General features: G+C 46.2%; 4 protein-coding genes across 10 annotated transcripts; 3 read left to right on the forward strand and 1 right to left on the reverse strand.

Annotated features, from left to right (window-relative positions):
* The first annotated feature begins 507 nt into the window (after nucleotides 1–507).
* Nucleotides 508–1,913, forward strand: LOC120668515 (acyl-[acyl-carrier-protein] desaturase 4, chloroplastic-like). Its single transcript, XM_039948254.1, has one exon. It carries the CDS (start codon nucleotides 547–549, stop codon nucleotides 1,750–1,752), a length of 1,206 nt encoding a protein of 401 aa, XP_039804188.1. The 5' UTR covers nucleotides 508–546; the 3' UTR covers nucleotides 1,753–1,913.
* A 1,553-nt stretch (nucleotides 1,914–3,466) lies between these two features.
* LOC120668517 lies at nucleotides 3,467–5,439 on the reverse strand. The gene is made up of 3 exons (XM_039948259.1): nucleotides 4,406–5,439; nucleotides 4,142–4,288; nucleotides 3,467–4,016 (listed from the first exon to the last, which is right to left on the reverse strand). The coding sequence occupies exons 1-3, from the start codon at nucleotides 5,372–5,374 to the stop codon at nucleotides 3,681–3,683; spliced, it is 1,452 nt and encodes a 483-aa protein (XP_039804193.1). The 5' UTR covers nucleotides 5,375–5,439; the 3' UTR covers nucleotides 3,467–3,680.
* Nucleotides 5,440–5,627: 188 nt separating this feature from the next.
* Nucleotides 5,628–11,008, forward strand: LOC120668516 (uncharacterized protein C05D11.9-like). 5 transcript variants are annotated; one of them, XR_005672463.1, is made up of 10 exons: nucleotides 5,628–6,082; nucleotides 6,569–6,665; nucleotides 6,794–6,910; nucleotides 6,987–7,214; nucleotides 7,869–7,984; nucleotides 8,054–8,599; nucleotides 9,082–9,190; nucleotides 9,485–9,874; nucleotides 9,949–10,041; nucleotides 10,362–10,509. XR_005672463.1 is itself a non-coding variant. In XM_039948256.1 (10 exons), exons 1-10 carry the CDS (start codon nucleotides 5,652–5,654, stop codon nucleotides 10,829–10,831), a joined length of 2,583 nt encoding a protein of 860 aa, XP_039804190.1. In that variant the 5' UTR covers nucleotides 5,629–5,651; the 3' UTR covers nucleotides 10,832–11,008. The 5 variants fall into 5 exon arrangements, 3 of the variants coding, with proteins under 3 accessions (XP_039804192.1, XP_039804190.1, XP_039804191.1); XR_005672464.1 differs by having other exon boundaries at nucleotides 10,284–10,401; XM_039948256.1 differs by adding an exon at nucleotides 10,633–11,008 and having other exon boundaries at nucleotides 5,629–6,082; nucleotides 9,485–10,041; nucleotides 10,362–10,544.
* A 2,206-nt stretch (nucleotides 11,009–13,214) lies between these two features.
* On the forward strand, nucleotides 13,215–20,130 carry LOC120668519 (synaptotagmin-3-like). Of its 3 annotated transcripts, none has more exons than XM_039948260.1 (12): nucleotides 13,215–13,604; nucleotides 15,567–15,665; nucleotides 16,027–16,077; nucleotides 16,195–16,318; nucleotides 16,774–16,892; nucleotides 16,975–17,076; nucleotides 17,150–17,224; nucleotides 17,701–17,777; nucleotides 18,225–18,474; nucleotides 18,620–18,979; nucleotides 19,573–19,701; nucleotides 19,788–20,130. In XM_039948260.1, exons 1-12 carry the CDS (start codon nucleotides 13,500–13,502, stop codon nucleotides 19,914–19,916), a joined length of 1,620 nt encoding a protein of 539 aa, XP_039804194.1. In that variant the 5' UTR covers nucleotides 13,215–13,499; the 3' UTR covers nucleotides 19,917–20,130. The 3 variants fall into 3 exon arrangements, with proteins under 3 accessions (XP_039804194.1, XP_039804195.1, XP_039804196.1); XM_039948261.1 differs by having other exon boundaries at nucleotides 13,585–13,604; nucleotides 15,743–16,077; XM_039948262.1 differs by lacking the exon at nucleotides 13,215–13,604 and having other exon boundaries at nucleotides 15,731–16,077.
* Nucleotides 20,131–22,643: the final 2,513 nt, after the last annotated feature.

Here is a 22,643-nt window from a genome sequence, read left to right on the forward strand (position 1 = left end):
CTGAATGACACCTGCTGCCAAGTTTAAGGGCCGGCCGTGCATTTTACTTTATATTATTTTAAATATGTATCAACCAATATATGTTGCTGCTAAAAAATAGGAACACTTTGATGATGATATGACGCTGTAAAACACGTAGGATAAATGACTAAATTGAGGTGTATGGGAATGTTTGAAAACTAAAACAGTCATTTTGATAGTTTAAGAATAAAATCGTTTTTCCGTTGAGGATAAAATCGGCTATTTTGAAAAAACTAATCCTACACCGGTGTTGCTGTCATAAATAAAACAAAAAAGTCGGTTGATTTTAACTAATTTAACAATATTATGTGAAAAAAGTAAGCTGAAAATAAGTCGGAATAAGCTAAAAACAAACCGTGACAGCTAGTTGTGATACGGTACGCACTGTTGGTCTCAGCTGGCGCGATAGGTCTGAATAAATTCAGCACCTCCCAGGCTTCTATATATATATACCCTCCATCCATGTACGCGAAGTAGATCGAGCAAAACGTTTACAAATTCAGTAGACAGATAGCGAACTTGGATATGCCGGGGCTCATGGCGATGATGGCACTGGCACCATCGACCTTGTCAGTGAAGCGATGCTTCAGCTGCAAAGAGCCACCGGGCACGACGATGCTGCTGCTCAAGAAGCGCTCTTCTTCGTCAGCACACCTCCTTCGCCGCAGCTTGGCCCGGGGGGCAGCGACGACGGCCACCGCGGCCGCCATTCGTGATGAGGAGGAGCTGATGCAGCGCCTGGCTGAGGACGGGTGGGTGGATCAGCATGTGCTGCCTCTGCTCACCCCTGTGGAGGAGGCCTGGCAGCCGGCCGACCTGCTGCCCTCCTTTGCCGCCTCTGCCGACGAGCAGCGGAGCCAGGTGGCGGAGCTCCAGGCCCGCGCGGCCGCCGTGCCCGACGACCTCCTTGTCTGCCTCGTGGGCAACATGATCACGGAGGAGGGGCTGCCCACCTACATGTGCATGGGCAACCGCGTGGCCGGCGGCAGCGACGCCACCGGCTGCGACGGCCACGCCTGGGCGCGCTGGCTGCGCGGCTGGACCGCCGAGGAGAACCGCCACGGCGACCTGCTCAACCGCTACCTCTACCTGTGCGGCCGCGTCGACATGCGGCAGGTGGAGAGGACGGTGCACCACCTCCTCCGCCGCGGCATGCGCACGATGCTGCGGCCCTCCAGCGCCTACCACAGCCTCATCTACGGCGCCTTCCAGGAGCGCGCCACCTTCGTCTCCCACGCCCGCACCGCCGGGCGCGCCGCGCGCCACGGCGACGCCTGCCTCGCCAAGATCTGCGGCGTCATCGCCGCCGACGAGAGGCGCCACGAGGCCGCCTACACTAAAACCTCCGCCAGGGCCTTCGAGACAAACCCGGACGGCATGGTGCGGGCGCTCGCCGCCGTGATGCGCGCCAAGGTCACCATGCCCGGCGAGCTCATGACTGACGGCCGCGACGAGCACCTCTTCGATCACTTCTCGGCGGTTGCGCAGCGCTCGGGGGTGTACACAGCGGCGGACTACGGAGACATGGTGGAGCACTTCGTTCGCAGGTGGAAGGTGGCGGAGCTCGGCGCTGACCTGTCCGGCGAGGGGCGGCGCGCGCAGGACTACGTGTGCGGGCTGCCGCGCAAGATACGCAGGATGGAGGAGCTGGCCCACGACCGCGCGGCCCAAATGGAGGCCCAGTCCGTTAGCTTCAGTTGGGTGTTCGACAGGCCCGTCCGTATCCGCTGATCAGTTAGCCTTAATTTGGGTTGGAGGCCCACTACAACTCCTTGTCTGAAGAAGGTCCAATCACTGCTGCTTCTCTTCCCTAATAAAAAACTTCTGCTGCTTCTGTTGCAATCGAGACTGGCTGCATTTGAACATCCGTTGATTATTCTGCAGTTCACGAATTCGTGGCTCAATGTTGGTTAAATCGTATGGCAAAATTTCTTTCAGTACGTATAAACGGTCACTGAACCTTGCTTGCAGAACGAGAAAACCAGCCCGACATGAGCGTGAAACAACCGTAATCTGAACACTTGCATAACTTTTTTTAGAACTTTGTTTCGCATCAAGATAGCGTGACGCCGTGACCACTAGACAGTAGCAAAATGCTTGCTGCAGAATTCAGGGGATGAGTTGATCGCGATTTCTCGAATCAACAGGGTGCCCTATTTAGATTATCTGGTGCAGCATCGCGAACTCACGATTCCGCAAATCCAACGGAAAGAATAGTAATCAGCAGGCTCAAGCTCATTATGTTCCTAACATAAAGTCCCTAACATTCAAAAGTACATTAACACTATATTTTCTCTTTCCCCTTCAGTTCCTAACAGAGTCGATACATGGTCCAAAAAAGAAGTAACACTCGAAAAGAATAATGAGAAACTGTATGCAGAAACTCACAGTGGCAGTGAAACATTCGGCAATCAACATGCTTGTGCGTTAAGAGGATGAGGACACGGGGTAAATCCCACGACTTCTAGGGCTAACAATAACAGGGCAGATAGGATTGACCATCGTACACCTAGAAACCACAAGTTTGATAGGATTGACCACAGGGCACCCCTACTGCCCTACAAGAATAGCTTGCATGGCTGACACACATGGTAGCTTCATCAGTCCAATATTCCGTGGTGGCATCAGGTCATGAAAAGCAGAAAACAGCACCCAAACCCACGAACCATCTATAATAGCAGCTTATGTTCCCCAGACCCCAGCTCATGTACCATGCACTATAGTGAAGCATTAGAATTCAGGCCACCTGACTACGCCAAAACCCAAACCATATTAGGCATTCCCGTGGTGTCAGAAAAGCTTGAGTAAGAAATGGCATTATGAGTAAAAGATTACATCAATACTCTTTTCCAAAGAGCATCACTTCTGTTGGACGGCTTTTCCTCAACATTTCAGCAAACAGACACCACAATAGGCAAACAGGCACCGCATTTCAGCACATGGGTTTACATTAATGACATATATTGTGCCACCCTTGAATGCATATGCACGAACAAATGCAGTGCTAAATAATGCAAAAGTTTGCATTTTTTCTGACTGACGATCGGAGTCCTCAATAAAAAAAGAACAATATATCTGCCCTTTTTTTTCATACTGTAAAGTATACTGGGAGTGATGATTATGATGTGCAAAACAGAAAAAAGAACATTATTGAACACAAAGAGAGCCTTGACAAGACTGCTAAGTTCATTCTCTAGTTTGCAATCCAGGGATATCATGTCACAGAAGATAATGAATTCCATCACTATCAGCATTCGTAATTCATATAACGGCAATGGGTACAACTGAGCAAGCCTACAAGTCATACTAAAATAAGCACAGAGCTCACCACTGTGATGCAATCTGATACCTCAAGGTAATAAACCAAGAAGATAACTGACACCATATAACGGCATCACGATTTCAGATACAGAACTAAGTCCATCTCCATATTGACTGTGAGAGATTATATGAAGCTGCTTCGACTTATATGGATAATGTTTCAAATACATGACGCAAGTGGTATGAGGACAGGAAAGTAAGCATGTATGAAAATACCATTTAAATACTTCGTTATCAGTAACATTCAAGAAAATGAATTAAGGAGCATACATATTTCTTCATAATAATGGTCTGATATGTTGATATTACTAAGCGTAGGGCTCTGACTCGACTAGTCATCAACTAGGGCGCTCAGAATGGTATGGTTGAGTTGCAGCATCGTCAGACTTACTCAGCATTATCTTGCCATTGGCCAAAGCTTCTTTGACAAGTAAAAGGTTGGCTTCTTGTACATCAGGCAAATCCAGCGGAGTGACACGGGGAGAGACTATTAACAGTTTATCCAGGGAATTAGCTTTCCTCAACAAAAAACTCACTAGCTGCACCTCAGCGCGGAGCCAGTTGAAGTTCCTGAACTTTACCATCAAAAGGTTGTCTAAGCCATCCTCCGGTGGTTCTTCTGTTACCTCATCAGTAGAACCTTCCATGGGCTTACCATAAACAAATGAGGGGAACTACGAAGATGAACACAATCGTTCAGAAGCATTACAATCAGAAAAGAACTCAGATGTAGTTAAAATAATAAAAAAAGGCAGAATGACTAAACAAAGAAATTTAGAAAGGCATTGAATGTGTTAACCTGCACAAAGAGCCTCTCCAAATTCGGACATTGGCAGGTCTTGAGGAACACATAGATGTCAGCTATGTTAGCAGCTTCCATTTTGAACATGCATAGCTGTAGTTCTCTCAAACTGTGTAAGTTGAGATTGGGCATGGAAGATGCAACCTAATAATAAAAGGCATGGTTAGGTAAAAATAACGAGTTTTTTTTTTAGAACTTGCAACTTATAAGTTACAGGTGGTGAGAAGACCAGATAAAATAAATTCAATATGAAAAAATTACCGGAAGGGCTTTGTAATTGATGGTGAGGACGTTGAGACCCGATAAATCCTTCGGGAGAGAATTATGGAACTTCTCGATAATGCACTGTTCTGATACTGAGAGAGTAAACCAAATATAAAGATCAGAAAGCACAGTGTCCAGTGGAAGGGATGAAAAGGGCGCTTTGCCGAAGTCACCGCTGTAGCGGAAGGAGCGCAAGCTAGGCCCAAGCTCAAAGTTCACACTGGCGATCCCATTACAGTACGCGACGGTGAGATTCCTCAGGTTCTGCGGCATGGCCACCGAGTAGAAGAAGTTGCCACATTCGCAGTGGAGCAGGTCGAGAGTGATGAGGTTGGGGCACAGCGCCATCATTTTCGTGAAAGACGCATGGCCAATTGAGATTGAGTGGAGCCGAATGACTACGAGAGCGCGGAACGGCTGGGCGCCTTTGTAGTACATGGTTGAGATGCCGATTCGGCGGAGCGAGAGGCGCGCGAGGAGCGGGCTGCACAGCGGCAGGTGGAAATTGAGCTTGCGCTCGAGCGTTCTGTTCCGCGTCTCGACGTGCAGGTCCTCGACGCGGCACTCGGCGGCGTATTCGGTGAAGCGCCGGAGCTCCGAGGACTTGAGCTTGCAGATATCGACGACGAAGGAGAAGCGGTCGAGGCGGCGGCGCGGGCGCGGCTCGCGCTCCAGCGCGTCTAGCTCCCTCCGCACGTCGTGGCGGAATCCGACGTAGACCTCGACGACAGCGCGGTGCTCCCACCGGCGCTTCCACAGGTCGCGCCACCCGCGCGCGACCGCGCCCGTGCGGATCGCGTACTTGAGCGAGAGGTGCGTCAGGATGCGCAGCTGCAGCTCGTCCGGCAGCACCGAGATGCGGTCCACCGGTACCGCACCTGCGTCCACCGCTTCGCATCGGTCCCCTTGCTCATCCACCCTTTGCCTCTTCGCTCCGCCGCCGCCGCCGCCGGAGTCGATCTCCATTTCTCGCTGCTTCCCTGATTTCGGGGAAACCCTTCCTCTCGCTCTCCCACCCACCGCCGCAGGCCGCAGCCGATGCGCCGCACCGCTAAAGAAGCTGGGCTATTGAACTGGTCCATTTCCAGGGCCGAATCTTGTGCGCTATTTGAGCCCGGCCCAGTGTTTTCGGCCCACCAAAACAAAGTGTGCGGCCCACAAAAATGCGGATCCAGAAGCCCACGAAAATTTATAGCAAAGGCGCACCACTAAGCCCTCGCAAACCCTCCCTGGCTCCCTCACAATGGCCGGCGTCCCACCGCCGCCGCGGCAGCTCGAGGTGCGGCGCTTCGCGGCGGCCCGCGCCGGGGAGCTCCGGTCCCTCCATGCCGCAATCTCCGCCCACCTCGACGATGGCGGCGGCCGCTTCCGGCAGCAGCCACGCTCCGCGCGCCGCCGCACCACGGGGCACCTCCCCAGGAAGCGCCGCCGCCGCGGGAGCGGGGAGGACGCAGCCGGGACCGGAGAGGTGGGTTCCGCGGGGGAGGGCAGCTCCGCGCCGCGGAAGCTTTCGAGGAGGGTGAGGCGGCGGCGGGAGCTCGCTGGCAACCCCGCGGAGGGTTTCTCTGTCGCCGGCGACGGCGCGCGGCGGCTACGCACGCATCTGTGGCATGCCAAGAGGTTCTCCATGGAGAGGCGGTGGGGATTCATCTTACCCGTCGGCGCCCAGGGGAGGTGAGAAATGGCGATGTTTGTTCGGTGCGCTAGAATCTCAGAAGCAGTATTCAGTTATTTGGTCGCTAGATTAGTAGGCCATCCGTGCAGGAAGAAAATCTTACAATTGTACTGCACATTGCAAGTGGATGTTTCGGAAATAGCACCGTCTAACTCTCACGTCGAAAATCCTAGACTTCTGCATATTTAGTGATAATTGACAAATATAGTAGATGTTGTGCGATCATTTTGGTGCTTCGTAGAGAAGGAACATTGGCTTTACTCCTGAGTCTTGAGTTAACTACAAATGGGCAGTCATGGTAGAGGAAGCTGGACCAGTCTGAAAACGCAATTATATTGTGAGATGATGCATCTGGTACCTTTTGCTGCTGCATGTTAATTTCACCTTTCTGGTTGGTATGGTGTGATATGTAGAGATGTTGGTGTAATTTAAACCCTTTTGCCTAAGGATTGATGAGTAACATGGTTGTACATTCCATTGTGCAGAGGGAGGGGTTCAAGGAGTGTTCTCAAGCGGCTGAAGAACGGCACGATTGTCCATGATTCTAGCTACTTCATTCCAATTGAGCTAGATGGTCCAGAGGTTCTGTTCCCATCCTCTGTCCCTTGATTGCTTATTAAATTTTCCTGCATTCCGTCTACCCATTATCAATGTTTTCCATCTTTTGATAATTCAACAATCTTATTGGGTGTCCTGGCTCACTTTTCCAGGACTCCTTGTTATCCATTCTCAGAATGGTTCTGCGCCCTTCTCCTTCAGACAAAACACCTGATCTGAAGCATCTACAAGGTCCAGTTATGCAAGGCGTTTGCTATGAGAATGCAATGGTATTTACATGTTCGCCACAGACAGTATGGTTGGAAGTGTTTGGAGTGACAACCATGACTTAATTGTTCTTTCCAGCTTTGGGATGTTAGGAGTCCTCATTCTCAGATTGTTGGACCAGTAACATACATGTGGCGCTCATTCTCTGGAGAAAATGACAAGTCAGAAGCTGAAGGAGATCTGTCCACTGCTCACAGCTTTGATGAAAAAAGCAGAAGTTCCTTACGACGCCAATTGTGGATATGGATCCATCCTGCTGCACTTGATGATGGGCTTAGTGCAATAAGATTTGCATGTGAGAGACAGGTACTTCCTCTATTTCTTTTATAAGGCTGTAACTTTCAGTTTTCTTAGGTTTGGTTGGGGAGCAATAGAAGATTTTTTTCAGTGCGCTAAGATTGTAAAAGCAGTATTTTGGTTTGCTTGCTCAATTGATAGTTTCACTCATGTATAAAGAAATTCTTATAGTTCTAGTGTATGTGAGTATGTAAGTTTTTTAGAATACTTTTTTCGTCACTTAATTTGTTTTACGAATCCAAGTAAAATTGTATTTGTACTTCTTATTCAGATTAAGTATGCTCAACTCAAAGATAACACTAGGATGCACCATCGTTGGGGTTTAGGAGGAAAAAACAAAAGAAAACATCTTGGCCTTTTTCTTTTTTATTGCTTACCTTCCCTGAACATATATTAGTTGAGTGCTGTGCTTAGATCAGAAAATACTGGTTATTTTGTTTTCCATGGTTGACAGTAGCGTTTCCCATTTTTATGTTTATGTTATAATAATGAACATCCACCTGCTCAATATCTAGGATAAACATTTCTGTCTTTAATGATCTGAAAGGGGCAATTAATATGCTAATTGGTAGCATAATTTGCCTTGTGATGTGTAATCCTTACTGCTGCTTAACCAATACATTTCTTCCTTGCTGTAATACCATTCTTACTTGCTCTCTGCAGATTCAAGATTCTGGTGGTGTGGTCAAATGTTGCTCCTTAGAGGGAAAAATTGCAAAGCTGGAAGTCATGGGATTCAAGGCTATGCAATCTATTAAGAAGATGTTGCATCCAATCAAGTAAGTGCCTTTTATCAGCGAGGAAAAATGATGTCAAGGCTGGCTGTTTATGTTTTTTAACAAATGCAGAGCAAGCAAAATTAACATGGTACCTGATACAAATCATAAGTCCACATCAACTGATACTTCCACGAATTCCTCTACTGTCCCTCATCTTTTGGAAGCATCCATTATTGATCATGCTGAAATTCTTCAGCCTGGTGCTATACTATCCATGATAGTTCATGACCCCAGGGAGGTGTCTGTCAAGGGAACAGTTTCTTCTTCTAAATTGGTCTCACTTGACAAGGAGAACGAAGGCTTGGAAGATGTAGTCCCAAATGCTGATGAGGTGCTATCTGAAGTCGGAAATATGTTGTCATCGATGTGGATGCACCCTGGAAAGCATGATATATTCCTTTCTGACTGTAGAGAACTGTGGGACTCCAGCCAAAGCATAAATCCTCCTGTGGCAGAGGAGGTTCTTTGTGCGGAGAAGCAACGTGACCGCATAAAGTTTTTCTGCCTGGATTCTGGAAATGATCAAGGGCAAACAACACAAGAGAATGATAGCTTCAGTCGATCCTGCCCAGTTGTTCTCCTGAAACATGCCAAAAAGGGAATGCCCTCTCTAGGGTAAGATCTATCTTTTGTCCTCAAATATGTCACTAGGTGTCCTGCTGCAAGAGCATATGAATAAACTGTTAACTTCTATGGTAGCTTTTATATTGTTCCATGTCTCATAAAGAAAGGGGCATTTGCATGGTATCCAGTTTGTGTCCTAATTATGAGTTTGCCTTCCTATGGTTACACCTGTGTCTATCTCATGGTTGTTTCAGATTTAAGTTTGCTTCTTAGAAGAAATATAATTCAAGATCTGTTATCATCATTTTTATGGCGCTTTTATTCAGATTGGCTGCAAACGTCATGTCTTGTCTGTCCTGCATTCCAAATAATGTGTGTTTTGGTTTGTCTAGTGAGTTTTTTTTTTTGAAAGATTTTGTCTAGTGAGTTAGTGCACTAATCTTTCTAATATGGTGAATTTGTGATTTATATTCTATTGTCATGCCATCCTGTTAATGAGATTGTCTTATTGTCCACATTCAATGAATATACAGGTGGTCTATCATTTTACCTTTGAGCTGGGTGAAACCTTTCTGGCTTTTTCTAGTATCTCATGGTGCACACGTAATTGGCCTAAGAGAGAGACGGTGGATTGCAACAAAGGTATGTATTATGTAATACAATCGGCCATTATCAGATGCTATTTTGCTTCCAATTGTTACTGCTTTTATTGAATCAGCAGCATGATAAAATGTTGAACCCTCAAATTTGTCAGACTAATCTTTTGTACTTAAGCAACACAGTTATCGTATTTGAAAAGGTGATACCTTACGTTTTGTTGAACAGAGGCAGTAAATAGTGAAATTTGTTCCTGAAGGAGCAGACAGTTCGTTTAGCAGCATTATTCTTTTATATTATCTTTAATACTACTAATGCACTGGCATATCCTTAATGCAGTTCAGAATGCCATGCTTTCCCTATGATTATCCAGACAGCAAAGCATATGCATCATATATGTCCAAGGAAGCTGCTGTTTTTGATAAAGCAGTTGAGTGCCGCCCTGCTGCCAAGAGACCTCCAGTCGTTCCTGTGCCACCTTTATGGCGCTGCATTATGGCTTGTTTTCACAAAGATGATGGCATATTGAGTGGTCCTGAAGTAGATGACTTAGTGCGGGCAAATATCGTATCACCCGAAAAATCATCAGTAAATTCCGAATCTGGAGATGCAGAACCATCACAAGCAAAAGTTGCATCCTTGCAACTTTATGTGCCAAGAACCATCCAAATATTGAGACAATATGTTAAAGAATTTGATATGAAATATCTGAGTTTGTCATCTGACATGGTAACACATACTGACAAACCTAACTTAACTTCTAATGCCACCATCAAAATGACATGTTCCATATGCCTTACAAGAGTTCTGATCCGAGCTTTCAAGGAAGGTTCTTTTGAAGAGGGTGCTGTTGTTTGTGCCCCATTACCTTCAGATCTTCCTGCTTGGAAAATAAGGTCAGTATCCCATGTGTCCTTTTAATACATATTGCCAGAGCTCTGTTAAGATCATTTCTTTGCTGATGTCAAGAGTGTATCAGTCCTTTTTGGAATGTAAATGCGATTTTAGGTCACATATAATTGATATATTTTAGCAATCTTAAGGATACCTTGGATCTTAAGGATACCTTGGCATTTTACCACAACATGCTTGATTTGAGTGTCTGTTAAATAAATCTTCTATAATCTGTTTCCTGCAGTATTGCTTCTCAGGTGGTAATAAGAAACAAACAATAAAACTTGTTGAAGAAACTAATCTCATTTCATGCATGGAACAGATCAGAGGAAGAGGAGGAATGTGTGGAAAAATGGGTACTCCAGCTCCCTCAGTCCCATGTTAGTTCCTATTTCTCTTGGTTCGACCCTAGCATCGGCAACCTTCAATTGCCCAAAGATGATGCCGCACGGGATGCATTCCGGTTGCCAATAGGCTTTGTTACTACTGGTTTTGTCCATGGAAGGTGACAAGATCTCCCTGCCCATCTATTCATTTTGGTACAGTGTTGCATATTAACTATAAATGACACTCAAGTTCACTTATTTTTGCAGTAATGGGCAAGATGCTGTTGCAGTTGCATTCTGTGAGGCGAAGCTTCTTGCAGTGCTGAGGCGACAGCAATGGGCGCATGAAAACTTGCAGAACAGAGATATCTGTGTCCTTGTCAGGAATGCAAGATCAGCAGCTTACCGACGAGCGCTGGCGACAATCATCCTGGAACATCAAGAGTCAGACCTAGAATTTCTGTAGTCTGGAACCTGTATGATGTGTTTCTCACCCACTGCCAAAATTTGCTGCAAACACTGAAGCAGTCTGTAAACTGTACTATCGCAATTTTGATAGAATTATCATCTGTGTCAGTGCGACTTCACAATTCAATTTTGCATTGTTGTGTACTACACCTAAAATGGTGAATGTTGTGTTCGATATCCAGCTCTACCATGTACCACAGTGGGGTTTGTACATACTTTTTTTTTTGCTAAAATAACTACAAAGGATACCGGTAATGATAATTATGATGTACTCATACTCTCATAGTCAGTATAGTGCAATCATATTTTGTTATTCGACGAGGACTAATCCTGAAAATAAAACAGATATAAAGAACTATGTCAACTCTAGATCTAGAAATAATTATGTGAACTTTAGATCTAGAAAGGAGTACTTGAATATGAGCACTGCACTTCATATAAGATAACAAACTGCATCCCCAATGTAACTGGCAAAATCTGGCATCATATTACACCATCACTGTTCCAGATATACGGCTACAACGAATTCATCCACAAATTGGGTTGTGAAATGAAAGTGGTAAGCGTGCGCTGGAATACCCTGCATTTAGATTACTTCACAGACAGTAGAATTGAAGAAAAGAAGTTACAAAAGTAGTGCCATTTCTTCATACATTATCAATACTGCTCAGATATTATTATCTATAGGATCACAAATCGGTGGGCACAAAGAGTTAAACCTTGATAAAGACCTCAGAATGAAATGGTTGAGTTGCTGGATCGTCAGACTTGCTGACAATCACTCTGTTCAGCTGGCGTTTCGTCCGCTTTTCGCAGGCATTTCGAGAGACAACCGCTCTCTTATCTCTTCTATTTTTTTTCTCTCTATCCCATGTTAGATGCTACCGACATGTCCTGCCCATTCGTCTGCTGATGTAGGCTTATAAAACTTGCTCTTATTAGAGCTATTTCAGTTTCAGGTGGGCTCTACTGAAAAAGGCAATCCCCCATCTCCCCCTCCTCGGATCCCTCTGTGCCACCCCCCTCCACTCCGGACCCCGTCCGCTCCCCTCGCTATCGGTCCCGATCCAGGGGGGTCGCCGCCCACCTCTAATCCTCCAAGGTGACGACGTCGAGCTCCTCCCTCGCCACGACAGGGGCTCCGGGCTCCCTCCCTTTCACTCAACGCGTGCTGGGGTAGGAGTATGGGCAACTCCGACCTCCCCATGCTCCAAGAAGATGATTTGTTTGTGTCATTTATGAGCGGAAGGAGATTACACAAAAGCCGGCCACACCAAATCCGGCTCGAAAAAGGGTTTAAAGGAGGCAAATGATTGGAAAAATGTATTTATTGTCAGTCTAACCTTTTATTGGTTGCTGGCGTCAGAAATTCGGGATGGCATAACCGGAAATGGAATCTGATGGAGTGAAGACAGGCACGAACCCGGAAAGCATTGCTGCATATGGTGAGAACGATTCGGGATGGCAAAGCCGGAAATGGAATGCCTTTTGGCTTTGAATTTCGAACGGGAGAGAGAAGAGGCGGCAAGCAGTTGCTCGCCAGCCAGGCAGCAGCAGATAGCCAGATACCAGGCTGGACCCAGCTGGGCCAACATGACGGATCAAACAGTCTCTCTTGTGGGCTGAAACGATGAACTGGGCTGGACGTTTTATTCTTGCGACCCTTCGCACCGAGCAATTTTAACGAAATTTGTAGCCATTATACTCGAGTAAATTATGTTTGGCGATCACTCAGAGTTTACTCTGAAAATACTCATACTTGGGCCTTTTTGTGTTCAACTTTTGAAGAAAATTCCTGCCACTTTTCCTACGCACCAATAATGCATACACCATTGACCATCCGTCCTGCAGTTGTGGGATGGAGTACTGGGAATGGGATAGATCAAGGCAAGGTTGATGTGTTTGATCCCACGTTTTGCTTGTGCACTAGAGCTCTCTTGCATGAACAAATAGTAGAGTGCATGTGAGATGGAACTTGAAAGTGTAAGAAAACTATTTTGAAACAGAAGTTTAAGCAGTTTGGTTTGGCCCTGATGCCGCCTTCCTCAAGTTACTAATTCAGTATACCTAAATAAAAGTTTAAGGTGCAAGTGTAACACGGGGAGTATCTGAATCTGAATGCGTCGCTTGACAAGAAGTCTCGTCAGCCGAGGACAACGTGGAGGAAGCGGCCAACCTCCCAAGTCCCAACCACCACCCCCGTCAAGGCAAGGAGCGGAGCCTGACGCCGTGACGCGGATGCACGCGACCCGGGCGCCGCCCTGCCACCGCCGGCGCGAGGCTTTTGCTCGGGCGCGGCGCGTGCGACTTGGGCTGGGTTTTTTCACCACCCGTGCCGGCCAGCGCGGACCGCGACCTCGCCGCCATAAAACCCGCCTGGCGCCTGCCAAGTGCCACCGTCAAGCAACGCCCAGCTCCGCCCGGCACCGGCTCGCTCGCTTCGCGCTTGCCGTCTGGATGCTGCCTCCCCCACCTCGCTCCTCGTAGTTCTCCCCGCCTCCATCTGTCTGTCGCTCGACGTACCCGAGGGAGGCAAAACCACCAAGCCAAAGCCACGCGACAAGCAACCGCCGGCGGCGGGCGGTTCCCAGCTCTCCCATGCTGTTGGCGCCGGGGGCGGCGGCGCGGCGGCATTCCTCGAGATCGCACGGGCGGCGGCGGCGGGGATGGGCCTCGTGGGCGGCGTCCTCGGCTTCTGCGTCGGCCTCCCCGTCGGGCTCGCCGCCGCCTACTTCCTCTACCTCCGCTACTTCGCGGCTCGCCGCCTCCAGGTGATCGACCGCCCCCGCCGCCCTCCACTCCCTCCTAGGCAGCTCTCCTTTCCCCGCCGCCGCGGCGCGTTGCTTCGCTCAAGTCCCCGCGCGCTTCCGTACGTTCCGATTGCTGCATTAGTTCGAATCGATTGGTCGCGGCCTGTTGACTGATCCGCTGCGCCCTTCGTGCGTGCACGTATCAGCAGCAGCTAGCTAAGCTAGGATGGATGATCCGATCGCCTGCGCAAAATCAGGCAAGCACCCACGGGTAGTCGTCAGCCATGACCCATGAGCACGACGGCTTCCCCCGAATCGAGTCTGGACGGTGCCCACGCAAGCCGTCGACGTCTCTGTGGTTGGGGGAAGATCGATTTGATTGGGATGTTTGGTTGGTTAGTTCCTACTACTGCTTCCTTTCCCATCGGTTAGCTAGCTAGCTTCGCGTCCTGACTCCTGAGTTAAAACAGTGACCAATCACGAATGGAGTGTCGTATTCTATATCTCTGAAGTCTGAACACGAGTCACGACACGACGCCGGGGAAGCTAGATCGAGCGATTTCCACTCGAGATTGCCTCACCTGGAGCTTGAGGGATTTTGACCGGTTCTGGCCGAGCACGCCTCTGGAGCTAGAGAGTCTTTGGTTGTCCAGCAGGTTCCTTTCAGAAATAGTTGGCCAGCAGAAAGTACTTTTTCCCAGCTTTGAATTGCCTGCCGACTCGATGGCGTATCCGATTCGGGTTTCCTTTGTACAGCCATTTATTCTTCCTTCTCCAGCGACCATCTGCGCCAATGCAACGCATGCCAGGTAGATAGATTTGGACTTTCGGATTAAGAAGTTGTGGCACTGGAGGTTCCGGGTTCGGGAAATTAATTATTATATATATGATGGGTTTAGTTTCCTGCTGGAGGTACGATGGCTGTATTATTGTTTTCACTTGGATTTTGTGTCTACTATGTCGATCCGCGACAAAGCGGAGACCACGGATTTCAAAGAGGATATGCCAAGTTCATGCCAATAACATATCTCTGTATACGTTAGTTTAATGTGGTTGCCGATGTGAAACGGGATTAGTGCTGACGGGTGCAGAGTATCACCTGATGCTTAGGGATAATAATTTTAAGTTGTCCCTCGTACTGGAGGATGCTTTGCTTTCTTGTCTAACGTGCTTGGAATCATCTCCCTTTGGAAGGGCATGTGGTTCGTGCTAAGTTACAGATGGGTTCGCTGGTTAGCCCGGCCATATGAGCGAAAATGACATGGTTGAATATGGTGCGAATAAAATCCAACTTGGCGAAATTTACTAGAGATTTCTAGCGTGCTTTTCTGAACGTACCCTTTCTACTGAGACTACGACGACGTTTGGACAGCTTAGTTTGTAAGCAAAGAAAGGAGCTATTAGATCGATAGTGCTAAGAAAAGTCATCACCATCATTTTTACTGCTGTATTATTATGTTACGAGATGTCATACGACAAATTTCAATTTGCCACCAATCTAGCACATTATGATAACTTGCCTCTACCAAGTCTAGACACAACTATGTCTGCTTTATATTCTCTGACCACTGCAGTATTATACAAGTTCTAACGTCTATTAACCTTTATTGCCTCTACCAAGTCTAGACAACTATGTCTGCTTTATATAATTGATGCTGCCCTTGTACCCATGGATCACCGGCAATTACAGGTCATGTTTCACCAAGGCCATGTGAATGGCATCTATTGCAAGCTTGCCTGAGACCATGAAGTCATTTTTTTAAAGAAAATTACAAAATATTCTGAAAACTAGTATATTTTTAATTGAATTCTAATCCAAAATGTTGCCTGAAATTTTCCTGGAAATCTTGGACCCGGCTGTTTTTCCCTTTCACAATACTATTACGAAATTGCTAATTTCCCTAAAGGTTGATATTTATGGTAATTATGATACGTGTCAATAATATTGCATCGTAATCTGTTTGCTCATGATTGGCTTTACAGGATCCTGTCATTAGACCTCTACGAGATTTAGATTATGAAACCCTACAGACAACAATACCAGATATTCCATTATGGGTGAAGAGCCCAGATTATGAGCGGGTGAGTACGTGTTACACTACTATTTCCAATAATTTATTCTTTGTTTCTTGACGAAATGTCCCTAGTATATACTGTAGGTCCCTGTTTGTTGTAAAGAGTGCAACATGAGCGAGTAAATGCAGGTGTGAGTCAACTGCATGCATTGTTACTCAAAATAACCTCGAGGAACATCTCTTTGAGAACAGAAGTCTATGGAAGAATGAATCAATTTGACAAGGATGAGTTCACCTTCATTTGAAACTATTATTCTAAACATTGTTCATATTTTTCACGCATTCGAGCTATTATTATTCTAAGCATGTACCAATGTTTTAGTTGGAAATTGATGTCGCAAATGCTAACTAGCTAAAATGTTTTGCAGATTGATTGGATGAACAAGTTTATTTTTGACATGTGGCCTTTCCTGGATAAGGTTCTTTCAACTTTCATATGGCGTATTTCGTACAAATTTAGTGTGTGCTTTTCTGTAAGAATTTCAAATGGAAGCATGATTAGCCAAAGTAATGCTCTTTTATTTCATCGAATGCAGGCAATATGCAACAATATAAAACGTGTAACGAGACCAATATTTGATCAATATGTTGGAAAATATGGTATAGAATCCATTGAATTTGAAGAGTTGACACTTGGGGCACTTCCACCTACATTTCAAGGTCCATGATTTCTCTTAGAGAGCTTATTGTTGTGGTGCAATGTGTTCAATAGTACAACAAGATTGTCTCCTCAAACAATGACTATCATTACTTAAAAAACTCTCTCTTTTTTCATTTCGTTATACAACTCAGATCTGTGATATGAAAAGATTGAGTTGGTACTACAGTTCAAAGTTTAGTCCATGCACCAGCCTTCAAACTACTCTTGTTTAAAATGGGATTAGCCTCAACCTAATCTAACTTAGTGTAAAGTTTCTTATAAGGTTTTGAAGGAAATGATTGGTGGAGAATTTTAGTATGCAAAACTCAACTATTCCAATAATATAATCTGGGTATTCATCTTGTATGCGTTCTAGTTGAACTGTAGTTTAAAAGGCTTGTCTATTTGCTTGGTTTTCAACTTATTTGGCTTCCATCTGAATACACTCTACTATACTCTTACTTGCCTAAAACAGGTATTAAAGTTTATAAAATGCTAGAAAAAGTATTGGTAATTGAGCCTGTGATTCGGTGGGCTAGCATAGCAAATATAATCGTGAACGCAAAGGTGCATTCTTTCAAAGTGTCTGTTCAGGTTAGCTTTGCTCTTGGCTGGCTGCATTATACAGACATGGCTTAGTAGCTCATCACTGACGTGATCTTATTGCGATTTTCAGCTTGAAGATTTACATATAATGCTAACTCCTCGTGTGACTCTCAAGCCACTTGTGCCAAGCTTTCCCTGTTTTTCTAACGTATGTGTGTCATTAATGGAGAAGGTATTAATTGTATGCTCCTTTGATGTGCACTTAATTTCATTAAAGAATACTAACTCAAGTTATGTGGATATAGCCACATATAGATTTTAGACTCAAATTGTTGGGAGGAGATATCATGGCAATACCAGGCTTGTATCGATATATTCAGGTAACTGCTCTTCTGCCTTAGGATAGTAAAACTCCCCAAAGCCTAAGGTTGTTAGCCCGAGTGGTGCGAAGCAACCGGCGGCACTCCACAGGTGGGGGGTTCGAACCCCCACCGGGGCGAATTTCCCCGCCTGTGGGAAAAAAAAAACCCCTCGCTGTGCTTCTGATAGCTTGGGCTGTGTAGTCAGCCTGGCCCGGCCTGGCGTCACGGTTTCCCGGCCCAGTGGGTAACGGTCCCGGCCCGGGTAACGGTTCCAGGAAATGGCACCAGACCCAAGGTCAGAAAGAGCCGGGGTTCGGGGGGTTTCTCGGCCTGCGTTAGAAGGCCTCCTTCTTATAAGAATGCTCGGGGGGCGGCTAGCCCCTCGCAGGTCGAGTTTTTTTGTAAAACTCCCCAAACTCTGGAGTGATATATATACCATATAGGCATATACTATTTTCTCTCATCTTATGACCTTTTTTTTTTGTCCCTCACAGGATCAAATATCAAACCAAATCTCAGTTCTGTACCATTGGCCTAAGGTTATTCATATTCCAATCTTAGATGGAGTAAGGTGAAATTCTCCAGCAATGGCACCAAAACAACTATTGCTTCTTGCTTAAGTTTTTATGAGTCATAATCTTTTACTTCCCATAATAAGTCACATAGATCTATCCTGCTTATTTTCAACAAGATAAATGTGAATCTTATATCTATAATTTTCTTTATTTTACATGCATCTGATGCCATGATATTGTGCACAACATTTTCTTGAAACATAAATCTGCATACAATAACTATGTAGGAGTAACGTTTACCATTACAACTGCTATATTAGTAACAAATTTGTAGCATATATATATATTATAGACATATATCATAAAAAAAACTAATTTGCTAGCTATAGGTGTTCATACAAATGGAACATCCATATTTTTTACAAACATTAGCCATTTTATTTTTAAAATTCTCCAACTTAATTTGGATTTAATTAGTATTTATTCTGTGAACCATATTGCAGTGGCGCTACAAAGAAGCCAGTTGGAATCTTGCATGTAAAAGTAATTAGAGCCCTGAATCTTCTCAAGATGGACTTGCTTGGAAAGTCCGATCCTTATGTCAAGATGCGCTTGAGTGGTGAAAGGCTGCCCTCAAAGAAAACATCTGTTAAGATGAGCAACCTGAATCCTGAATGGAATGAACACTTCAGGTTCATAGTCAAGGATCCTGATACTCAAGTCCTTGAGCTCCACATGTTTGACTGGGAAAAGGTTTCTTGCTGTATGCAAACTTCGTCCTTCTTTTCTACTGATATCCTCAGTAGTCCTCATTTTGATGTCAAGCAAATGTTTTTTCTGATTTGCATGGGCAGGAGAGACACCAATTAATCATCTTTCTGTCTTTCTGCTTGTGCAGATTAAGATGCACGATAAATTGGGTATGCAAGTAATTCCCCTCCGCTTGCTTACACCTTACGAGAGCAAGCTATTCACACTCGACCTTGTTCGAAGCATGAATCCAAATGATCCACATAACAAGAAAAATAGAGGACAGCTCATTGTTGAGTTGACATTTGATCCCTTCAGAGAAGATAATAGCAGGACGAGTGTGATGACTTTGGACGGTGAAGGTAATGCAAGCATAAGGGAAGGAAACGGTGAATCCAGCGGTGGGGTGTTGTTGGTTTCAGTAGAAAATGCAGAAGATGTCGAAGGGAAGCAGCACACCAATCCATATGCTGAAGTTCTTTTCAGGGGAGAACGGAAGAAAACAAAGGTAACGCTTTTAAATTCTTTTGCTAATGTAACAATGCACATATATTTTATAATCTGCATTGCCAACCATAGCAAGTCCACTCACTTCATAGCATCTTTCACATGTTCTAACTACAGTTTATTAACAAGCCCATGACAAACCACATTGAACTTCTTTCATCTTTATTGGTTATTAGTCAGTTGAATTGAGCCCTCTAACTTGGTAACGATATCTTAGATGAGAAGTGGTAGGCCTGCTAACTGAGCCAGAATTTCACTAGCATAACAATATATTATATTGAAGGACTGCATCATTCTACGGAAAGAAAGCCAGAATTCCACGGAAAGACATTGCCACATCGGTGCAGTTCATTCTACCATGACTGCATCATCGCAAGAGAAACTTAATCACAACTGTTTGGTCAAAGATGGCAAATAAAAGAACTGGAACATCCATTGAATTTGACTAAACTGGCCATACTTCACTTTTGCGCTGCATCAAGTTCACTTTCTTTACACAAGTTATATTGAACTTTTTGGCATGAAAATCACTGAGCAAAATCCATATCGTACCAACACAACTGTTTCGTGGGCCTATGTACGTTGCTGCTGTAGGTGATGAGGAAAACAAGAGATCCAAGATGGAGCGAGGAGTTCCAGTTCATGGTGAACGAGCCTCCCGTGGAAGATAAGGTCCATATCGAAGTTAAAAGCAAACGCCGCGGGCTTTCCTTCCGCAACAAGGTAAGCCATACATGTTCGTTACCTTGCCTACAGATTGCAGCATCTGGCTGTCGTAACTCAAAACGCTCGATCTCTCAATCTTTCAGGAATCCCTAGGGCATGTGAATATAAACTTGTTGGATGTGGTGAACAATGGCCGGATCAACGAGAAATACCACCTGATCAACTCGAGGAACGGGATGATACAAGTCGAGATCAAATGGAGCACGGTGTGATTACCAACACTCCTTTTTTTGTGCTTGGTGTTCCAAATGCTGTTAGCGTATGCTGTAACACCAATGGACAGTGGAGATGTGTGACTTGTTTGTAAGTTGCAACATGTAAAAGAACTGGCTTTGCTCAATCTCCTTGGGTCAAGCTAGCTAGCCCATCAGATCTTGTTTGAGTTGCTTGCATTGAGCACCAGTGAAGCATGAGTAACAAATCTCATATTGTCAAATGCTGTCACCACAAGAATGAAAGCCTCATCTGCTGCTGCCCAGTATCAGCAGCTGAGAAGGGCAAACAACCTACCACCAAACCATGTCCATCACCGAGGCAGTGACAACGATCACCAGACACTGCTGGACAAGGCGTTGACGATGGTGTTGGCTGACGAACGCTGGAGGAAGCATTGATGTCACTTATCATTGGGCCATCTTGATTTTACTGAGTCGAGTCTCTCCTAGTCTCCACCTGTTCAAGTGTGAGGGACAGAGATCAAATGCTTGTTCAGGAAAAGGATGGGGAGAAAATGATGTCAGTTTGCGCTGCACCTCTCAGTCTGGAGATCTGCTGTTGATCCTCCACTTCATCTGCCTCCTCGGTTTTCTACCTCCTGTCTTTCCCTCTCGAATTCACAGCTGAATTCTGAACCTGTGCAGTGAACTCTGGCATGTTCTCTGCTGCTTCTTTGAGCACGTAGTGAACTCAGAGACACTGACGCAACTCACAATCTAGCTGTTGGAAGATATGCATCACTAGGATGGGGTAAGGCGAGCCGGTGACCACCATCTCACCAGACGGTCATGTCTTCCAGATCAGTACAATATAGGGGCAAGGCTGAACTCGGCAATAACATAAGATGGTTGGCTCTGCCGCTTCTGCTTCCCATTTGGATTGTTGCTTAACAGAGCCGAAGCCCAAAGCCACTGAATTCCTCGATTTTTCTCGTTTACCTTTGTAACTCATCACAGGCGGAGAGAATGATCCGGTCCAAAATGATGTTGAAGGGCTCCAACCGCCTCATCCATGCGCTACCGCATCCAGGATGATGACTGAAGAACTTAAGGCTGGCCGCTGGTGAAGGGCTTGCGGTGATTTTCGGGATATAGGCCAACGGTTTGAATTTCGAAAGAAATTTTGATCGGCTCCCATTCACCCCCCTCTGGTTGCCGGTTTCGGTCCCTCAATTGGTATTAGAGACTGGTTGAGGTTTTCAGTACCTTAACCGGTTCGAAAACCACTTGGCAACCATGACGAGTCTTGGAAAGATTCCAGTGTTTTCCGGCGATGACTATGCCTACTGGAAGGTTCGCATGAGAGCCTTCTTGTAGAGCATGGGAGCCGAGGTCTGGGATATTACCAAGAATCAGGCTTACGTGGTGCTTGCCGCTTGGGTCACTCCTCTTCAAGTGACTGAGCACGAGGCTAACGCCAGGGCTGTCAATGCCCTGTTCGCTGGCGTTTCTCGTGCAGAGTTCTCACGCGTCCAGGGTTTTCAGGAAGCCCACAAGATTTGGACGTGCCTTGAGAACTACCACGAGGGCACACCTCAGGTCAAGGCCAGACTGTTCGAGACTCACCGGCGTGAATACGAGAACTTCACACAGGAGCCGGGTGAGAGCATTGACTTGATGTTCAGTCGCTTTCAATCGATTGTGAACAAAGTCAATGCGAACAGATATGCTGATGCCCTTGAGTACACAGAGCACGAGAAGGCCCTCAAGTTGCTCTATGCACTTGACCGCTCTGTGTGGGATCTCAAGGTGAACACGATCATTGAGTCTGCTGGCTATGAGACTCTGACCGTGAACGAGCTTTTCAGCAAGCTCAAGGCCACAGAGGTGGATAACCAGACATGAGCCAAGCTCAATGGTGCCCCTCTTTCCAAGAGCGTCGCTCTTGTGACTGGCCCAGGTGGATCGAGCTCTAACGCTAACTCTGCTCTTGGTTTTTCTCTTGCCTCTTTACCTTTTTTACAGATGAGCAGCTGGAGATGCTGGGCGATGATGACTTGTGCCTCCTCATCAGCAAGTTCCAGCGCATCTACCACAACAGGCAGAGGAAGAAGAACCCCGGGTGCTACAACTGCGGCGATTTGAACCACTTCATCGCCGATTGCCCCAAGAAGTCCGGCGGTGGCCAGAACAACCACTTCGACTACTACCGCCACCGTGACTGCGACGAGGGAGGCTCCAACAAGGAGCGTCGGCGCCACAAGCACCGCAGTCGTGACCGGGGAGGACGCTTCGACAAGGAGTCGCTCAAGAAGCGCTTCCAGTACAAGGCCAAGAAGCGGGAGAAGGCCTTCCTGGCGTAGCTCAGCAACCTCGACAAGAGCTCCAACACCGACCGCTCTTCTTCACCGACTTCCGACGACGATGACAAGAAGAAGAAGAAGCGGGACAAGGAAGCCACCGGCTTCATCGGCCTTTGCTTGGCGGCCGATCGGCGCAAGAGTTTCTGCACCATGGCGGGCGAAGCCGATGGTGCACGAGCATCTTCAGGTGGACATGCTACACCGACGCACGCCGACTCTTCTCCTGGATCCGAGAGTGATTCAGAGGTAAACTCCACGATCAACCTGCTAGATACAGAGGTTAAGGAGTTGTACACCATTCTCGACAACCAGAAAAAGTTGCTTAAGGAAGCAGCTAGAGAGCGTAGAAAGCTTAGGGCTGAGTTGGCTTGTGCTAGGGAGAAATCTAGTGAGGATGAGTGCGCTGGCTGCATATCTCACA

Source organism: Panicum virgatum, chromosome 4N, assembly GCF_016808335.1.
Source record: "Panicum virgatum strain AP13 chromosome 4N, P.virgatum_v5, whole genome shotgun sequence".
Classification (NCBI taxonomy): Eukaryota; Viridiplantae; Streptophyta; class Magnoliopsida; order Poales; family Poaceae; genus Panicum; species Panicum virgatum.